The sequence below is a fragment of the Passer montanus genome, unplaced genomic scaffold (assembly GCF_014805655.1).
Source record: "Passer montanus isolate IOZ18808 unplaced genomic scaffold, ASM1480565v1 scaffold18, whole genome shotgun sequence".
NCBI lineage: Eukaryota > Metazoa > Chordata > Aves > Passeriformes > Passeridae > Passer > Passer montanus.
The window spans coordinates 13,855,817-13,875,391 of record NW_024365381.1 but is presented as its reverse complement, the minus strand read 5'-3'; the positions used below and the strand labels follow the sequence as shown (position 1 = coordinate 13,875,391).

Sequence of the window (19,575 nt, the reverse complement as noted above, 5' to 3'; positions counted from 1 at the left end):
AATAGAAATTTTTCTTTCAGCTGTGTAAGTCTGGGGAAAGTCTGACAGCAACCCAGAGTCCAAACTGCTCTAGACTAACCCAGAGATATGTCTGTGTAATTCAAATTAAATTTAAATTGAATTTTTAAATCAAAGGAAAGTAGGAACTTCAAAAAAGCCTAGACCAATCAAATAAAATAATCCAACAACACAAACTGACATGGAAAACTATTTATTTCATCTCTATTGTCTCCATGCAGAGCAGACCAATACAGATGAAGGGAGAAAATGCATAAGAGCAGCTGAAAAAATAGAGCTAGAAAATACAATTCTCTCTGCATTTCCAAAAGTGACAAATGTGGTGGAGTGAAGCTCCATTTCCTCCCAAAGCTCTCAATCCTCAGCCCCAGGGCTGACGCAGTAGAAATCTATTGAACCCCTCCCTCCCACAAGCCCCATGCTACCTCCTACCAGTGTATCTTCCCAAGAAACACAGACTATCCATGCCTGTGATAGCAGCCAAGAAAAACAGCTCAGAAATTCTTTGTTCAGTGTCATCCACTTCACATTCCTGAACGCTGAGTATAAAATCCTGACTGTGGTTTTCAGTCTTGGCAAGGCTCAGTGCTGATGCAACAACGCCAACTCATGGGCACTCACCTGGCAATGCCTCAACTTAAATGCCAGTCTTATTTTGGGAAAGACATCTTGAGAAACAGCAGGCACAACTTTCTGTGCAAGCTTGCTTCCTCCAGAGCTCTGTTACAGGGTCTGCTTAGCTGCAGTCCCTGGGCAGAAGGAACCCCCAAAGCTAGAACCAGAGCGTTGGCATACTCCCCCAGTCCCTGCAGGCTAACTGGATTAATCATCCTTCCAGGAAAGCAGGAAATGGATGCTACCTTCAGAGCTCATGACAAGTGAATGATGGAGAGAGTAGCTGGCACAGGAAGGCAACTTTGTAAAGAGGAATAAACAATTGCACTAAGCCTCCCTCCTTGTTGCAGTGAAACTAGTTACCAATGTCAGTCCAGGGAAAGGAAAGCTGAAAAAATTTCAGACAGCAGTTCCTGGGCAGACAGAACTGCAAGCATGAGCTCTCCAGCATTCACTGAAAAGTAGGACAGGAGCTGTCATAAAAAAGAACTGTGTCAACAGTTCAGGAATCTCTTAGGGAAGTAGTGCCTCTCCTGTGGGCAGTATACCTGCCTTGCTGCTCTGACCTAAATCGCCCTCTCAAGGCACGAGTCCTCTTGGTAAGGCCCTGGGCAGACTGGAGAGCTGTACTGTTTCACAAAAGCTGTTAAGACTGAGCCAAGTTGGTGTAAATCACACTGTGGCACCTGTTTTGTGCTCAGTGACTCTGTTAGTTCAATTAGACGTGGTTTTAAATTTTCAAATTGCCAAAGATTTTATCCCAAGCATCACATAACAGAAAACTCCTCTTAAAGCATACTTATTGTCACCCTTTCATATCCCTTTCTCACCTTACTTAAAAATATTTTCACCAGCAGTTTCAACCTTCCCATCTAAAAGCTGTCAGTATTACTTCTTATTCATTCATCCTCAACAGATGAACTCCACTGTGAGGTAAGAACCCCAGAAATAGGCTGCCATCTACAGCATGCTCTTAAATAGTCTACACTGAACAGATGAAAAGCTAACCAGGAGTTATCAGTTGCTGACCAGGCTGTAGTGTTCAAGCACCTCTTCCATGGGGTGCTGTAGCATGCTGTGCAGGTCTAACATGCTACACCTCAAGAAAGCTCTGAAACACCCTGCTTCAGATGAATGAATCAGGTCTCATGAGCAGGCTCAGAATTGTATTCAACTAATGGGTATGAGGAGAGGGAGCTCAGTCACAACAGCTACATGGCTTTCCCTCCATGGTAGTTGGCAATTGAAGAAACATTTATTGATCATTTATCAGATAAACAGTTGGGCTGCGCTGGCTACTGGAGTGGTTAGGGCTGAGGCAAGTAATCTCCAAGCTGTGTCATTTAATTGTAGTGACCTACCCTAAAGTGCCTCAAGCTTTTGGCTCAATTTCAATGTAAACAAAACAGACCAAAAGAGCTGGACTGCTGAGGCCAATACTACCTTTAGGAAAAAGTGGTGTCAATGAACAGCTGGAGATCAAGCTGGAAAGGGTCTCTTCCCTTCTATCTCATAGCACCATCAACTTCTCATGGCTAGGGGATTCTGGCTAAAGCTTTGTCATGCCTGTTCTGCCTCCAGCCCTTAAAGTGGTAGGAAAAATCCTTTATCAGCTACAGGAATCACCTCTGCTGTTTTCACACAAGAGCTTGGGAGGTGCAGTTCCATCAGAATGAACCGAATGAAACATCGTTTACTCATAGTGGAGCAGCTATTCAGTTCCTTTCTGCCCAGTGTATCTTTTGCTCCATAAAAACCAACCAAACGAAAAAAGAACAGAAGCCCTCATGTGTGGAGCTTAGCAGAACAGGGATAGGAGAGCCAGGGAACGAAGTCTTGCACAGCCAGACCTCTCTGTCACCCGCTTCTCATACTAGCAGCCAGATCTGCGCGCACACACGTGGGAAGTAACATTAGTGTTCCTTATTGCTTTGTAAAGCTCAGAGTCACTCTGGTGGCTCTGGGAGGCATCATGAGGTTTGCGCAGAGGTCACTCAGTTGTGAGCGCGAGTAGCACCATGACTGTAATGCCCGTACACAGGAGCAGAATTTGCTGCAGGGAATTCCTGGGAAAGAAACAGCAAAATTAGGAGGAGCCACAAACCAATCCCCATAGGCAGCTGCACTGAGCTCCCCAATGATTTGTTCTTTGCCTTTCCAAATTTACCATGTGGTGAACACAACAGCTGTATGAAGTCACGAACACAGACAGGAAGACATTCCCAGCACCCCAAGCAAAGGAGTTGTCTATAAACTGTCATGGACTTGTTCCACCCAGCTGCAAGGCCCAACTCCAGGCTTCCAAATCAATGCAAGCTGATTGAGTCATGCAGCTGTTCAGGTACATATTCATGTCCTTTCACTCACGAGGAAAGCAGCACTTATGCGGCATGTGCACAGACACTTCAGGGACCTCATCCAGCTAACAACTACAGCTACAGAAAAAAAAACCCAACAAATTTGGCCATTCTTTTAGCACTGTCTCAGGTTTATGTTGGATTGAAGTGACTGTGTGCCTCCCACTTCTGCATATTCTGCCAACAACCTCTGCCAACACAAGAGGTTACCAACCCAAATTAACATTTCTCCACAAAGTTCCTACCTCCTCAGAAAGAACTGTGGAGCTGGTTTTTTGAGCACTGTTTCAGTCACAATTAACTAGGTGAACCAAGGCATCTTATTAAGCTACTAAAGTTACTTGTCTTATTACAACTGAAAGAGGAGCATCTCTGGCAGCAGATCTGAGAGGGCCTTTACTGTGGAACAGCTGGATTGGGACCTGCTACAGCCTTAATCAGCCTGCAAGAAACTAAAATAATACACAAGGGAAACCCAAATACATTGGCATATATATACACCAGTGCAGAAGAGAGATGTCTGAGGTGGAATACAATGACAGATTATGAAATGCTGAGTGCTAAAGAGAAGAAAACTATTATTTTTCAACTCACACAGCAACACAGTGATACCTAATAAAAAAATCAATATGCAAGAGTGTAAAAACCAAATAATAAGAAGCATCACTTAACACAGTAGAGTCAAACTCTGCAAACTGCTGCTAAAAGGAGGTTGCAGAGGCATGAATTAATGGACAGGGTCAGAAAGGGATGGGAGAAGCATGGAAGGATAGATTCACATGTGGTTATCAGACATACACGCCTCTGTGGGGCCCTGGTTCAGACAGTCCCTACACCAGTATGCACTGGAAGCTGAAAACTCAGACTGGGCAGTGGTGTCCTTATTGGACATGTTTCCCAGGAACTTGCTCTAGCTGGCCCTGCTGCATGCTGTGCCAGCAGTCTCTGGGACTCACCCAGGTGAAAGCTCTCATGTTACAGAGGGTCTTTGTAGTCCCACAAATGCAATAGATAGCAAGCTGTCTATTTTGATTGCAGCCTTGTCCATAGGAATTGGAAAGCTGGCATTCACACACTTCCAGAAGAGGCACAGGGAAGGGTTGTATTCCTGTCCCCTGGCAACACAAAATGCTGCGGAGTAACAGGAGAGAGCACTTACCAAGGATTCTTTTCCTCCAGGAGATCAGGCACAACGTTTACCAAGGCAATGTACAGAAATCCTCCAGAAGTGAAAGGGAGGATCCAAGCTACTGTTTCTCCTGCACAAATACAGAAAGCTTCAGTTATTACTGAGACACAGCCATGGGACACAACACAGAAGGGAAAGAAGATACAGAAGAATGACAAGCACTGCCTCCTCCCCCATTTCTACAGAGGTCCCAGGGAACTTTACCTGCTCCTTTTGGTGACTGAGCACATATTGCAAAGCAGGCTCCTAGAATTCCCCCCAGAGCTGTGGAAAGCTGCATCTTGGCTGCACTCCAGCGGTCAAAGCCAGCCCGAAGTAGGATTGCAAAGTCTCCAACCTAAGAAAACCAAGAGCTGACAGTTAATGAACTTGAATACCAAATTCTGAGTTACAAAGGTCATTCACAACAAGGTCAGTGCTTCAAGACTGTTCCTGGTTTACAATGTTGTCAGTCTCCCCAGAGGGAGCAGCCTTTAAGAAGACAAGAAGATGTTAACCAGACCCAGACCTCCTCTTAGCAGATGAAGCACATTGTATTTCCCCTCTCAATGGCAGGATACAAAGCCTCTCACCTCGTGTGGAATTTCATGCAGGAGAATGGCCATTGTGGTTAGGAACCCAACCTGCAGCAGAGAGAAAGCGATTAGGAAACAATTCCAGTATTCTTGGATGAATCTCATCAGGTCCCATACACCCACAGGGATCCAGATGGAGCAGCAGATACCACATCAGTGCAGGGTTGACTGGGAGTTTATAATTCTCACAGTCATGGTGCTCCAGCTCAGGGCAATGGGGACCCCTTAGCCCATCATCAGTGTGGAAGACAAAAGCAAAAATGCAATAAGCATCTCTGCCTTGTCTATGTCCCAGTTTCTGAGGTGACCATCCTCATCATGTTATTTCTGGACTGCCTTTTGAGTAGATGAGGGTAGATGAGCTAATCCATCCCCTAATGCCAGTACAAATGACTAATGTGTCCCAAATTCAAAGAAGCTCTGCATCAGAGGATCAGGATAGGGCTGAGTTTGACTGTAGCCTGCATTTTCTCAGAAAATTCCAGCAAATAGGAAGAAATTCCTTGCATTTTTTGGCTGTTTTGCATATTGTATCATACTTGAGACAAAGCCTCTTCACTTCAGTACACAGCTGGGGACAGAAACCTTACCTTTCTGCTAACCAGGAAACTGGCTGCTACTGCCAGGCCGTGTGTAAAGTTATCAATGGTGTTGGCCAGCAGATTGAGGTATCCACTAATCTGCAAAGAGAAGGAAGAGCCCCTGATAAAGGAAGAGATGTAACAAGATAAAAAAGCACACAGCTTAGACATGGGTTATGCAGTCACAATCAGATGGGAAAGGACTGAGCACAATGCTTCTGCTGAAAATCCTAAACTATGTCAGTGCTTGAGTACAAATTAAATGTAATTTTTGGTTTTAGAGGAAACAAAGTTTTAGGGTAGGTAAGTATTGTCTGAGATTAGAATAATTACTGTATGCAAATTATGAAGAGCTCTAGAAAAAGAAAGAAAAAAGAAAGCCAAAAATCAAGAATATATTTAATTCTAAGTCAAACTAATTTTAGGTAACACTGACTAATTTACTGGCTTCAAATATTACTTGATCTTGTTTTCAAGTCATGTACTTTAATATCCAACTGGTAAATATCTCCTCTTCAAGAGCTGGCAAGAACAATGCAACAGAACAAATGCTGCTAGAATTGCTTTCTATAACTAAATAAATCTTCAAACATTTACCAAAAAAGTTCGTGCTTGTGGGTTTGCTTTCCCTTAACAAAGAATCAAAAGAGAAGATAGTGATGACAGTCACCAAAAACCACCTACTAGAAGGCTGGATAGCATGTATCAGCATTTGCATATACACACACTTCTTAAAATTATAAGCATAAAGCAGCTGTCTTCCTCACGAGTCCATCTCCAAGGTAAAATTCCCTATCATTCTAACTAGGGTCATCTCCTGACAAAATCTGAGTATTTGACCTAAAGTAATTTACAAGGGTACCACCCCAGCTCTTTAGCTCACAGGTTTTTGGGGTTTTTTTCCATCATATTTAACAAAAACTATTTCATGTTGGTCCTGAGATACTGCAGTTCACTATATGGGACTTCAGTTTAAATTATTATCAAACCAGGAGTTAGCCCATACATCAGCCTGTCTCTGGACTGCAAGAACTCCAGATACAGGGCAGTATCTAGTGAGTGGAGACACTGCCTGGACACTGTGAAACTCTTACTTCACCACAGCACCAGATGCCAATGTTCAGCTGGACAGCCACAAGTGCTGATGGACTTCATTAGCTCGTTTTGGTTTTGTGCTCTTCCCTGTTTCTGTCAACTCTTCTTGGGGCATCTTGCTGTCATTTGTATGCCACAGCTCAGGAATGTTCTGTCAAATCTCTCTCTCCAAAGCACCACCTTTCTGCAGGGCACTTTTACTGCACTATCTTGGGGCACCTTTGTAGCCTCTAAATTTTTTAAAGTGCACTGACAATTAAATAGGAAAATTAAGAACTAAGCAAAGCCTACCCCACTTTTAAGTAATAAGCTAAGTAACATCTCCACAATGAATGCAAAAGAAGATCCCTGCATGTTTTTATAAGACAGGAAACCCAAATAAATGCATGCAGGCAGACACAAAAATGGAACAGTTTTATTTCTCATTCTCCATACTCTCATTCCTAGACAGTCAAATATGACTAAAATTCTCCTTTTCATGTTGTTTTTTTACATGATGGCGTTTCCCCCACAGGATAATAATAATTATTCACAGAAGTTTTACACAAAAAATGCTTTCCCATACCACAGTATAGAGAAAAAATAGGCTTCATGATTAAAACATTATGACTTTTTGTTGTCAGTGGCTTGGGCAAAAGCTGTCACTGAAAGAAGCAAAGCTTTGGAGTGCTCAGAAATAAATTGGGTTGAATTGACAGTTATGAGCCTCTGACATTTACATTCTGCGAATCCCTAATAGGATGTTCTCGTTGCTGATAAAGAGCACAGCCTGATGAAGTGTTTACTTTCATGCTTCAGAATTAATGTCACTGTGTAATAAAAAATACTTCCACAAATCATCCAGGACCCCATGTGCCACAGGGAGAAAGAAAGAAAGAAAGAAAGAAAAAGCAAGGCAAAAGTAGCGTACACAATGTTTTTACCTGTTGAGGGAATAAAGGCTGCAATGAGGGACAGAACAGATCTATGGCTGCATGCAAAGGAAACCTCCCATCTGCCATTTTCAAGCTGGGACAAATTCTAGCAGCAGCTAAAAAGCAGAAGTTCTAATATATATATGTGGACAACAGTCAACTCACTACAACTTACTAATAATCAAGTCCTGAAGGGTGACTTTGTTCATTTAAATAGTATCTTTCCCTTTTTGTTTGCTGAAGAAATGGAGGTTTCTGAGTGAATAGAACCAAAAAAATCTGCCACACCATGGATTTCACTCCCTCCTTCACGAGTACCTGCTCTGTTCACTCCCAGCAACAGCACTTCCCTGTGGCAGCCCTGTCCCCAGCTGCAGCCAGGGGCATCAGCTGGGCAGCACGCGGCACCCCAGCTCCAGCTGGGCTTTCAACAGGGCATCCCTCTGCCTTCCCCCTCTACTGTCAACACTGATTTTTATGGAACTTGCAGAAATCTGATCACCCTCAAGACTCCTATCCTCTCTTGAACTCAAGGAAAATTAATTATGGGTTCAAAAGTTATTGAAAATGAAGGGCAGAACAGATGGACAGACAGATGGAATGACTGCTTATGTTGTTGCCTAAGGAAACAGGCTAACAACGCAGGAGTATCTCGGTAAGTTTGATAATTTCCACCCTACCAGGAAGACTATTAAAATATTCAGATTAGAAGACCAGAAGGTAAAAAAACTACACCCATTAAGTCTTATGTTTCTAATTCATGCATATCAACAATTGTCTGAAAAATTGAACAGATGTGTTAGGGTTTTAAAGCTAGAAGGTTGCCTAAACCTTCCAAGTAAAACAACTGAAAGAACTTAATTTAATTTGTGCACATATTTCATTGTTTCTTAAGCTATCATGTACTCTGTAGAGAGCAGCTTAAACCACAGCTTACAGCTCACAAATGACAAAAAATCTGCTATCTCTAAGGCAAGTTGGCGCATTGGCAAGTTACCCTCAGTCAGAGTTGTCTCTAAGTTCTAGACTACTACTGTTTGCTATAGCTGTAACTATCCAAATTTAGCCATTCCTCTGTGGGTATTTGTATACTCTAAGTCACCCTTGATCTGCCATAACTACAGAGCTAAACTAAAGAAAGCCACTTGTCATGTACTTCAAACTTAAAATATTATTTCATCTCTTTCTGGGCTCCTTTACAAATTATTAGTAGTATTTTGGAGATTTGGAATAGCACTACTGGAAAAAGCCAGATAGCTGTTTCACTACTGCTATACAGAAAGAGGAACTCTCACCTCTCCTCTTACATATTATTTCCTACTCACCCATCCTCCTGGCTGTAGCACCATGAGGGAAGAATGTGTTCAGACAATTTCCTACTGTAACCATCATATGTTTTTCCAAGGCACTGACTAAATAGAAACTATCCCTACCTTGTAAATATGATCTGAGGTCCCTCTTAATCTATTCCTGGTAATTGGATGTATCAAAACCTATTAAAGATTCAGCACATTTTTCTGATGAAGTTACTCAGTTTAGCTGCTATCGCTGACTTCATGCAGTCACAATGTGCCATTTATGTAACACAGTACCTGCAAATGTGAAGATATACTGTTTTTATAAATAATAACTTAGAAAAATAATAACCCAAACAGATTTGCGGGGGCCTGCATTAAACCAGTCCCTTTTGATAACACAGAATAACAGATTTTTAATACAGCTAATATTAGGAAAGTTGATTACAATGGGGGAGAAAGTTATGTTTTATATATATTTGTCATGACCTTTATTAAACAATTTTATGCCTGAATAAGAGGCAGGAAAAATGTCTGGTTGATAAGAATTTATCTTACATAAAATAATATCAATTAGCATTAATTACATTATTATTTTTTTATATTAGGACCATGCCCTGAGCAATTGTATAACCTGTGTTTCATTTCTACTTGAAATCAGTAGTCTATAGTTCCTTATATAAACCCTTCCAAAATTAGGGCACAACGTTTCATAACCCAGTAATATTGGTATCTCCACTACTACCACCTCTAGAAACATCCACATGGCACCTTGCAGTTTGTGCAGTGTTATGTACAAATTACATGAATGTGACAGATGTCAAAAATACTCAGTGACCTCAGCATAACTTTCATGTTCTGTAGGAAGAGCTATAAAGTTACAGCAAAACAGATTTAAAATAGAAAGACTGAAGAGCCTCTGCCTGACCACATAGTTCATGCAAGCACACTTTCTGCCCATAGTTACTCTCATACAATCTTGCACATTTTTATGGGATTTCAAACTCAAACTGCAGGTCCTCCTTCACCAAAGCGGTTGTTTACTCTCTCTCTTGTAATGTTCATCCAGAAAAGGGTTTTCCACAGTACAAAGATAGTAACATGGAACGGGAAGCAAAGCCAATGTGGAGGTTATCCACTTCCCTATGGTGCAGGACTCTTCCTCCCCCTCCAGTCCTATGAGCCTGCTGATCTCCCTTATCCCAGCACTACAGGCTGCCTGTCTGCATGCCAAGCTGATTCAAGAAGTTAAATTAGGAGAGAAATAGACCAGGGGGTGGGAGGTGGGTGTGTGGGTGTAGACAAGCAAGTTCTTTGCCTGTTTAGCTCCCTGAATAGGCTCACTGTGAGGTCAGATGAGATCCAGTGCAAAGGAAGCAATGGGAAATACAGGCTTGGAGACAGAAGTGGACAAGAAGCCCTTTTTGGCAGCAGGTAAACTGATAATCTGAGAAACAGAACTTTTAAATTCTACACTAGTAGCTTCAACACACTTCCTAAAGGTGTCAAAACACTTCCAAAAGGTGTCTTAAAAGGAAAAGTGCAGCTCAGAATCGGTACAATGCAGGCAGTAGAGACAGAGAAATCACGGTGCAAAAAATAAAGTAAATAAAGACATATTTACTATAAAATACAAAGTAACAAAATATGAAATTCTGTATTTTGGTACCAGAATTCAGCCAAAACACACATCATCACACTTGTGTCTTTATAATATTGACTTCTCCTCTTCCACATAAGCTGCAGTGTAGATTTTCTCCAAGTCTGCTATTTCTTCCCTGCTGTGACCAGGACATACTTTGACAGAGCAAAATTAAGCACAACTCAAACACTGAGTTCCCCACTCAAGCACAGTCTTTCCACAGACAATTCCTGACTAAAAAGTGAAGGTGAGTTTGTGGGCCTCTTACCTTGATTCTGTTGTTTTTTGGACCAGACTGGAGAGAGGAGCCATTACACTGAGCTCGTGCTCTTTGGGACTGAGAGGACCCCTTGGGCAGGGGGCAGCCACTTCCATTGGGAATCTTTCCAGATGATGCTTTGGAATCACAGTCCTAAATTAGGTGAAACAAACTTGTCACTGATTTTTTTTCAGTGATGAATGAGCAGGAATCAGGATCAGAAATCCAACCTTCACCCTTAATCCTTTTGTCCTTACAATGTGACTCAGCAGCTTTGACACCCCAGTTTAATAACAACTGCCAGAAATGAGACAGATTCAGAGAGCATTGTGACATCTGCCCTGAAAGATAACGAGAGCTAAGACCTCCCAATCCTCAAGAGAAATAGAAAGGGGAGGAACTGGAGTCACAGCCCCTTGGCATGAGTAAAGTTCCACTAGAAAGATAAGGGACTGAGCCTGCACCTCCTGATAGCAGCTACTGCCCAGAGAAATACAACTCCATCTGGGCAGGAGATGGGGAAAAGAGTCTTGCTGTCCCCAGTGCATCAGAACAGCTAAATCTACAGAATTATTCTATAGCTGGGATCATCACCTTCCAAACAACAAGATATTATCCAGAATTTCAGCCTCTCTCTACTTGAGAAGATAAAGTTCCTTTTGGGCATTAAAGTCTCACATTGAGTCAAAGTTAACACCTAATTGCTCTTATGTAGTGCCTGACCTGCAGTTTTCCCTCTCAAAAGTCATGTCACAGCAAGGACTGAACAGTCTAAAGGAGCTGCAACTCGGGAATTATGCAGATCTCTGAAGACTAGGTGCTCTCCTCTGTCTTGGAAGTACCTTCTGCTACCTCATCTACTTCTCCCCTTTGCAGCTGGGTGACTCCTTTGAATTTAGGATTACCTGGCCAGTCATAAATCCCTTCTACCACACAAAGTCACCCAAACAAACATCTGGTTCAGGACATAACCAAGAAGAAACATCTTCAAGAAGGTTGGCCTTTGTCCTGGCTGAGGACCCAGAAAGGGAATGAGTCACAATGGGTCCATGGAACATGCATCAGCTAGCTGTCACCCCTCAAAGCTTACTTGAGCAGAAAGCTGATTTGCAGAGTGCTCCAACTCCCAGCCCCCACAGAACAGGAGCTCTCTTTTACACTTACCACATAAAGAACAAAACCAAACCAGAAGTGAGAAATCTCAGTTAAAACCACAAAACAAAAGCCTGAAGATGAAACTTACTCCTACAAAACAGTGGCAAAGAAGTGGCAAAAAACTCCCAAAGGGCGATGACAAGGTACTCACAGCTACAGGATAATTCCCTGACACTGTCAGATAGGGCAGATGAGGTATTTAGTACAGAGCTTCAAATATAAGAGTATTTCCCCCCCACCTCAGGCTGCCAACTTACCACACCAGGATACTCCTCCTCTTTCTCTAGGAAGATCTTCTCTAGCACCAGGAAGGTCAGGAAACCAATGATCACCCAGAGACCCAGAAGCTTCTGCTGCTGAAAACTCTGCCCTTCTCCTGAAGAACAAAAGAGAAATCTTCATGTCTCTATTATATACATAGTTTTTCCACGCAGGTCCAAGGGGAAAAAAAAAAAGTGGAATATCTCCCTGCAAGGTAGGAGGAGCAAACAGATATCAAAACAGATTAGTTTAACTTGCCCATTCTTGATTTAACAGATATCATCATCTCAAGACACTCAGAGTGAGAGTGTCTCGAGATGATCCTTTTTTCCACATCAGCTCAATCCAGAATATTTCCTGACAACATTGGGAATTTCCCTGAGCTCCAGAGGCAAGTGAATATTACATCAACAAAAATACAGCAGCTGTACCTACTGAGCAGCAAGCCCTGTCATGAAATCTGCCATTACTGGAGTTACAAACTCACCTTCCCTTTTCTGCCACACCTCAGCAAGTTATTAAGCCCAAAGCTATAAACTTTCTTTTCAATTACAGCCAAGCTTTTGAGATAATAATCCATTCAGCCTCACTGCCAGAAATGGAAACTGCACTGCAATGGAAGAACAGAACGACTCTGTATCAGGACTTACATGGGTCAAGGAAACCTTTACACTTCAGGACAGTCTGGCAGAAGCAAACAAGCTTGAGCATAAAGACAGAGTAATTTGGGAACCACTGCAGAAAGGGTGAAAAAAAGTACAGGAGGTTTTGCTGACAGTGCTAGAGGTGTGATAAAGAAGAGGACTAAAGGCCTGGCAGATTTGAAATCCCAGGACATAGGTGCAAAAAAGTCTGGGAAACCCAGGGCATCATCTTCCCTCTCTTGCATTTTCAGCAGGAAAATGACTTCTTGGTTTCTCAACAGGTGGGATGCAGCAGCACCTGCCTTCTGTGATATCAGTTTGCTGAAGCAGATAGATCAAACATTACAGGTTTCAGTAACCCTGGCTATTAGAGGGATGAAGGAGCTACACTGATACCAAAAGGTCTATACCAATTCAGTGTTTAGTTTGCTGGCAAACACAAGTTTCTGTCACCTCCATTTCCTTTTTCTTCCCCTGCCCCACCCTCCAATCTTGTGGCTCTATAGACAATGTTCCATGATTTCTCATGAACCAAAGACTGCAACACATGATCTCCCAAAAATCAAAGCATCCAACAGAGGGGCCCAAGTTAGTGCCAGGAAAGAGGTTTTAGGAGTAACACTATTATAGGGACAGATTTGTAAAAAAGGTGCACCTGATCCCCAACTAAGATGGTGAACATGTCCATGTACCAGACCACATACACAACCATAACCTCCCATCAGCTTAAGGAAGCATTCCCTTTCCTTACAGAAGGAACAAAAGAAAATCAACAGAGATTTACCGGAGTCCAAGGCACAATAGGAAATGTCAATAAACAAGAAAACCGCTCCAAGTTACTAAACATAAAGAAACCATGGCAAATTGAGAAAGCCACTAATTTCAAAGTCTTTGGAGGACTACGGAGTGCAAAGATGAAGTATTACATGTGTGGTTTTTTATTCTCACATCCCTCCTTAGGCATTTGCTTTTACATATTACTTGGAAAAGGATAGCAGCCTAGACCAGTTTTTGGGCTGACCCAGACTGGCTGGTCTCGGGCTTTCAAGGTGGAACAGACTCAAAGAAGGCACAGCACAAGCTGCTTCCAGGCACATAAGGCTCTCATACCTGTTGTTGCACTGCATGTGTAAGCCCAGGCTTCAGGAAGCAGGTGGAGAAACACATTTCCCAGTAGTCCACCAATTGCAAAACTCAACAACTGCTTCAAACGCTGTGACCCAGCTAAAAAAAGAAAAAGAAGAAACAAGAAGAAAAAAAAACCCTGATCACTACTCAGCCAGGAACCAAGGCATCTCCAGCTGAGATATTGCACAAAGAACCCCAAACTGGAAGCATCTGCAAGCTTTCAAAGGAGAGAGCACAACCAAATGGAGTGCAAGAAAAAGCCCTGACAGCACTTGGCTGAGACAGTAGTGTGTGAAGTGCCTGAACCAAGCAGGGTGAAAAACAGTACTCTTTGTACAAGCTCCATCCAGGGCTTACATTTGTCTAAGGACTCCCTTTCAAACTCACACGTTCATTAAATCCATTAAAGGATCAAAAACAGACTTTCTATTTTAGAGAACAACATTTCTGTGACAAGGTCATGTTCACCACTGTGCTGCTGGTCACATCCCAAGACATTTGGTTTCAGAAAGGCCAATGCAGCTGGCAGATTCACCTTCAGAGCGCAGCGCGGCTCCCGTCTCAAGGGGGATCACCAGCAAGGGGAAGACCCCGCTCAGCCCCACCATGAAGGAACCGATGAGGGAACAGATCCAAGCATCCAGCCGCTCGCTGCTGAACAGGTGTCCCCAGGAGGCTGCCTCCTTGTCACACAGAGAACCAGAACTGGCAGCAGCATGACTCTTCGGGAGCTGCTGAGCTTCACAGGCCGTGATCAGCAACAAGGAGAGCGTCCCATCAAGCAGGAGTTTTTGTTTTGTCATTGCTAAGTGGTCTCAGCCGGGCTGGCCAATCTCTGAAAAGATAAGGGGAAAGAAGTCCTGAAAACATGTTCAACCCTCTGTTCCACCATCCCAGAGGAAAAGCCTTGACCACACCAAGCCCCCGCATCAGTGTCTTAGCACAGATATGAATACCCATGAGGAACACCTGAAACTCTTCTTGATTTCAACACAGCCCTGAAGGGCAGAGAGGTTGTTTACCAATGCGTGCATGAAACTGAGACATCTTGGGAAAGCATCAGGCTTTCACTATTTCCCTTCAGATGGGCTGGACAAGGACTCCAAGTATCCTTGTTCTTGCCCTTCATTGTCCCAAGGCTTCAGGAAAAGATATTGATCAGAGATGCTACCAGGCAAGTCTTCTCTTTGGCATGGAACAGCACCCCTGTAACAAATTAGGATGCAAGACAGGCAACACACCAGAGGTCTGTAAACTCATGAGTGGTGAAAAGATGAGGAATAGGGTAGATTATTCACCATCTCATCAGACACAAGTGCTGACACCCATCCACATGGAGCCAGCAAGGGTCAGCTTCAAAACAAACAAATATGGCCCTTCATCAGCAGGTAACTTGGGTGATAGCGATTCTCCAAAAATGATGAAAAATTTTACATGCACTCATCTAAAGACAGGACAAGAACGAGAAAGACAAATCTATTGATTGTTAATGGTTAAACAGCTCACATTAGACAGAGGAAATTCCCTGATATGAGAGGAGATGGAGAATGGAAGTGTACTTGAAAAATACCATATCTACTTGTCCTGTTTTCATCCTTTTGTAGAAGGATACTGGATTAGATGGTCTCTTAGTCAAAATCAGCACAGCTGTTAGTAAGAGCTCTGCAATCACAAGAAAACTGGAGAAGAGGGCATGTTAGAAGAGAAAAATAAAGATAATTACAGTCATTAACAAAGAGGGAAAGAAAGCAAATTATGTAAAGGCTGAAGTACCAATGTTCCTTCAATCTCCAGAAGAAAAAGTGAAATGTGACAAGCAAAACTAATTTAGAAATGGAAGGAAAGGGTGGGTTAGAAAAAGATAGACCTAACAAATGTTCACAAAACAGCTCTTGAGAGGTAATAACAGCATTCACCAGAAAGCATGTAAGAAACCAGTCTAATCTCTGAAGCATCAGTGACCATCTTTGAAAATTTACAGGAGTATGGGCAGGCCACAAGAAGGCTGGAGAAGCATCATGCCTCACCTACCTTTATAAAAGGGAAAAAAAAGGTGGGAGAAGTTACACACCAGTAACTTCAATCCTCTGAAGGACTCTTGATCAAATTAAATGATCAGTTGGTAGTTACCTATAAGATAAGAAATTGATAAAGATATCAAAGCATTAAGTAACAGCCAGACAGAAAGGGACCTGAAACTCTCAAGACAAAATTCAGGATGTTGGAGCCAATCTAAGGCTGTGGATGAAAAGGGCATCCCCCCCTCCTTCATGAAGCATTGCCTCTCCATGCTCACGCCAGACTCCACAGTGAGCGGCATCAGAACAAACGAGCAGGAAAAACTGCTTTTTTAAATTCATGGCCCTTTGCCAATTTCAGTCCCTGAACAAAAACACTGCAGGAGGAAGGCCAAGCTGCAATCAAAAGCAATCAAAAAGAAATTAAGGGACAGGGTCCCACGGCTTCTCTGAAGGGGAACACCAATCTCCAAGCACAGTGACCATCAGGAGCAGGGATGCAAGAAGGAATCAGTGAAGACACTGGCTTGGGTAGTTGAGCAAGGACCACTAAAGCTATCACTTTTCTCTTACAACAAATAAACTAAAATCCCTCAACACAGCAAGTTCAAACCAGCTCAGGATTTTGGGGCATCTTATTGCAGTGTTTTGGTCTGGCTGCAGGAACCCCACACCTACTGGCAACCTACTATCAAATCTCAGTAAGGATCAGTACAAAACAGTACACTAAGGGCAGGGGAGGCAGGTGTGAAATCAAATGGAAATGACACAACAGTAATTCTAACATGCCACAAAGAAAAAGCACACATTGATTGAGAAATTAATTCCAAGCCAGCAGGCTTATGTTGCTACAAAAAGGGTAAAAGTCATCCTGGGACGTAGCAGTAGTCACACTGTGGGTCTCACACAGCTGAGTCTTTAGCCAACAGACCACATCCAGCCCCACATATTCATCTCATGAAACACACACAAAAATCTGAGACACTGCAGTGGAAAGAAACGAAAACTAGAGTGTAGAGAGCAGGACCAGGAAAAACAACCAAAGGACCTGGGTGTGTTTAGTCTTAAAAAGATAACACCAAAGGAACAGAACAGCCTGCATACATTGAGAGTCACAAGAAAGGGGAAAAATACTCTTCTTCCACATCAGTTGAAATGGTAAATAAGATTTAGCCTGACTATGAAAAAATTAATATATATAGTGCAAAACTGGGGATATACTGAAACAGATTATACAGGATGCAGAATCTCCAGCACTACTTTTTGGTTGTTTTGGTTTTTTTTTCCTTTCCTTTTGTTTTTTGGTTTTTTTTTTAACTTTGAGAAACAGAAACGGCTGATACAGATACCATCTCATTGTAAAGATTAGATCCCTTCTTTGAAGTCCTTCAGGCCTACACCCCTTCCAACCCTGCAGTGGGCCTGATGGATGTCCTCATCCTTTATGACTGGATTAGACCTATAAAATGACTGAGAACTTTGTGAGGAACACACCAAAAATAAGTTGTATAAATCAGAATTTATACAACTATACATGCCTATGAAGAAGCAACACACACACCACAGCTCAGCAGTGGGAAGCAGCACAAATCTCTTCTGTAACATTGTCACAGCTTTTGAGAATCAATCTGGAAAAGTAAACACTGCAATTGATTCAACAGGTCGATTTCTTGCATTTCATTCTCCACACTCACAACCCACAAAAGCTCCAAGGGACACCTGAAAGGGTCTTAGAGACTGAGACGTAGTAGCACACAGGACAAAGGTCATGTCCAGGACTCTGAAAAAGGTTTGCATATTTGGCTACATGTCTCTCTTTCAGCCACAAATGGGATCAAGTTCCTCAGAAAGAGGATGGTGGTGGAAAAACAAATGGGTATAAAGAGCATAAAACTGATTCCCTAACTCACATTAGTGTTGGTCATCTTTCTGTGGCACACAGGTCTTTATTCTGCTGTTACTCACATGAGGAAAAAGCAGCACATTTCTTTACTCCTGTGCAGCCAGACCATCATTACACCATGCCTCAGGAACAACCCCATATCTCAGGCAATAAACTCCTCATGTTTATAAAACATCTATGAGAAAATCAGTGTATTGTCCAGGATACACCTGAACTGCTCTTTGTGTCCAGTTAATTGCTTAGAGCATATTCCCAGCATTTCCTTATTCCTAACGCATCATAACCACTTGCTCAAAAAAAAAAAAAAAAAAAAAAAAAAGCAGCACTTTTTATCTCTACAGCCCCTTTGCTTCTCCATTTCATTAGAACATTAGCAAAGTCGCTAAAGTCAAACATTCAAACTGGTTACCCCTATGGCAAATATTTAAGAGGAAGAAAATAAGCAGTGAAGATGCAGTCATAGGAAAAAAACTGCTCAAGAGGAAAATAATACCCTGTTAAAACAGTTGCAAAGGATGGAGGAAGTCTCCATCTACCCTTAATTTTAGACAACAGCATCTGTTTTAGCAACCCAGTCAGAGAATGTCTTGAGAAATTTCTACAGAAAGCACTGCAGGCTCTCAGAGACATCTGTGGTCACAAGGCAGAGACACAAACAGGTTTAGAGATGTGTTTTCTCAAGTAGGGTTTATCACATACTTAAGAGCATGCAACTCTGAGAGAAAAATAGCCAGTGGGTCATTTACATATCAGTTTTGACAATTCTCTGTGCGGGATCACAGCTCCCAGCTGTGCCTGATCCACAGCCTGGTGACCATGACCACCATGGCAGTGCTCTCCAGAGCACCGCGTGTCTGAGCATGCACGACTCAGGTCTGCTCAGCTCCTCCTGCAACAGCCTCAGGACCAGAATAACCATTAGGTTTTGCCAGCTCAGAAAGAACAAATAAATGGGAATTTGCCATTTACATGCTCCTGAGCAGGGGCAGAGGAAGCTGCACACCAAGCCAGGAGATCCGTGAGGCTCCCAGCGCCTCCCCTACCTCACAGTGCTCACTGAGCACCTCTGTAGCAGGCAGTGACTGAGAAAACATGGACAAAATTAAAATGCCAAGGCAAAATCTACCAGAAAAGAGAAAATGAAACATTGACATGATGGCCGTGCTTCTATTACTCTCTTCCTAGATATTCTGCCTTCTCCAACCATACAGTTTTTTCTCTCAATAGAATTGCTCATTGCCACATAACACCATTTTAGATGTTGTTGAAAGGAAAAAAAAATAAAAGGCTTTTTTTACCAGTGTTTTCCCTGGAAGCCAGTTGCCTGGTCTTACAGTTGCAAAAGAGTACTGCATGGAATGGAAAAAAGTTATTTTCCAGGGAGGACGCATAATTTTCAGCCAAAAAAACTCTGCATGAGCCACCTCCCTCCATCAGCTCTGTGGAGAGTTTTGAATTCCTCCTGGAAACCCTGACCTCGGCAGAAGCACAAAAGGTCTCCAGTACTCCCTGAGCACTCCCTTCTCTCTGAATCACTGCCCATCTCTAAGGAATGCACTGCTCTGGTGGGACCCTTCCCTTTTGCCCCATCACTCTCATAAAAACCACTCTGCACTGACTCACATTTCTGCAAATGACAGCGTGCGTGCACAGCTAAAAGCTGGGGATGCACAGGATCACAAACAATGGGTCGCAGATCAGAACAGACTAGAACAGGCTCAGGGGAAACCTACGAGCTGGCAAGGAAGGCATTTGAAACCGACTGAACACTAACAGGGTTTGGGAGACTGCGACTCCTTCCCCATTCTGCATCCTTTCATCCCTAGGATGAGAGGGAAGTTTGAGGACCAGGCAATGGCCTTCATTCCCCTGGGCTAGCTGGGACGTCTCTCCTCCCAGCCCTCTCTCCGCGGCAGCCCGAAGCCC

At 42.8% G+C, this 19,575-nt stretch overlaps 1 protein-coding gene across 2 annotated transcripts; it reads right to left on the bottom strand.

The window, feature by feature from the left end:
* Positions 1-195: 195 nt before the first annotated feature.
* On the bottom strand, positions 196-17,909 carry SLC39A13 (solute carrier family 39 member 13). Of its 2 annotated transcripts, none has more exons than XM_039705124.1 (10): positions 15,760-17,909; positions 14,264-14,563; positions 13,711-13,824; positions 11,953-12,071; positions 10,550-10,693; positions 5,345-5,434; positions 4,752-4,802; positions 4,384-4,516; positions 4,150-4,249; positions 196-2,699 (listed from the first exon to the last, which is right to left on the bottom strand). In XM_039705124.1, exons 2-10 carry the CDS (start codon positions 14,529-14,531, stop codon positions 2,624-2,626), a joined length of 1,095 nt encoding a protein of 364 aa, XP_039561058.1. In that variant the 5' UTR covers positions 14,532-14,563; positions 15,760-17,909; the 3' UTR covers positions 196-2,623. The 2 variants fall into 2 exon arrangements, with proteins under 2 accessions (XP_039561058.1, XP_039561059.1); XM_039705125.1 differs by lacking the exon at positions 15,760-17,909 and adding an exon at positions 15,299-15,710.
* Between the last annotated feature and the right edge of the window lie 1,666 nt (positions 17,910-19,575).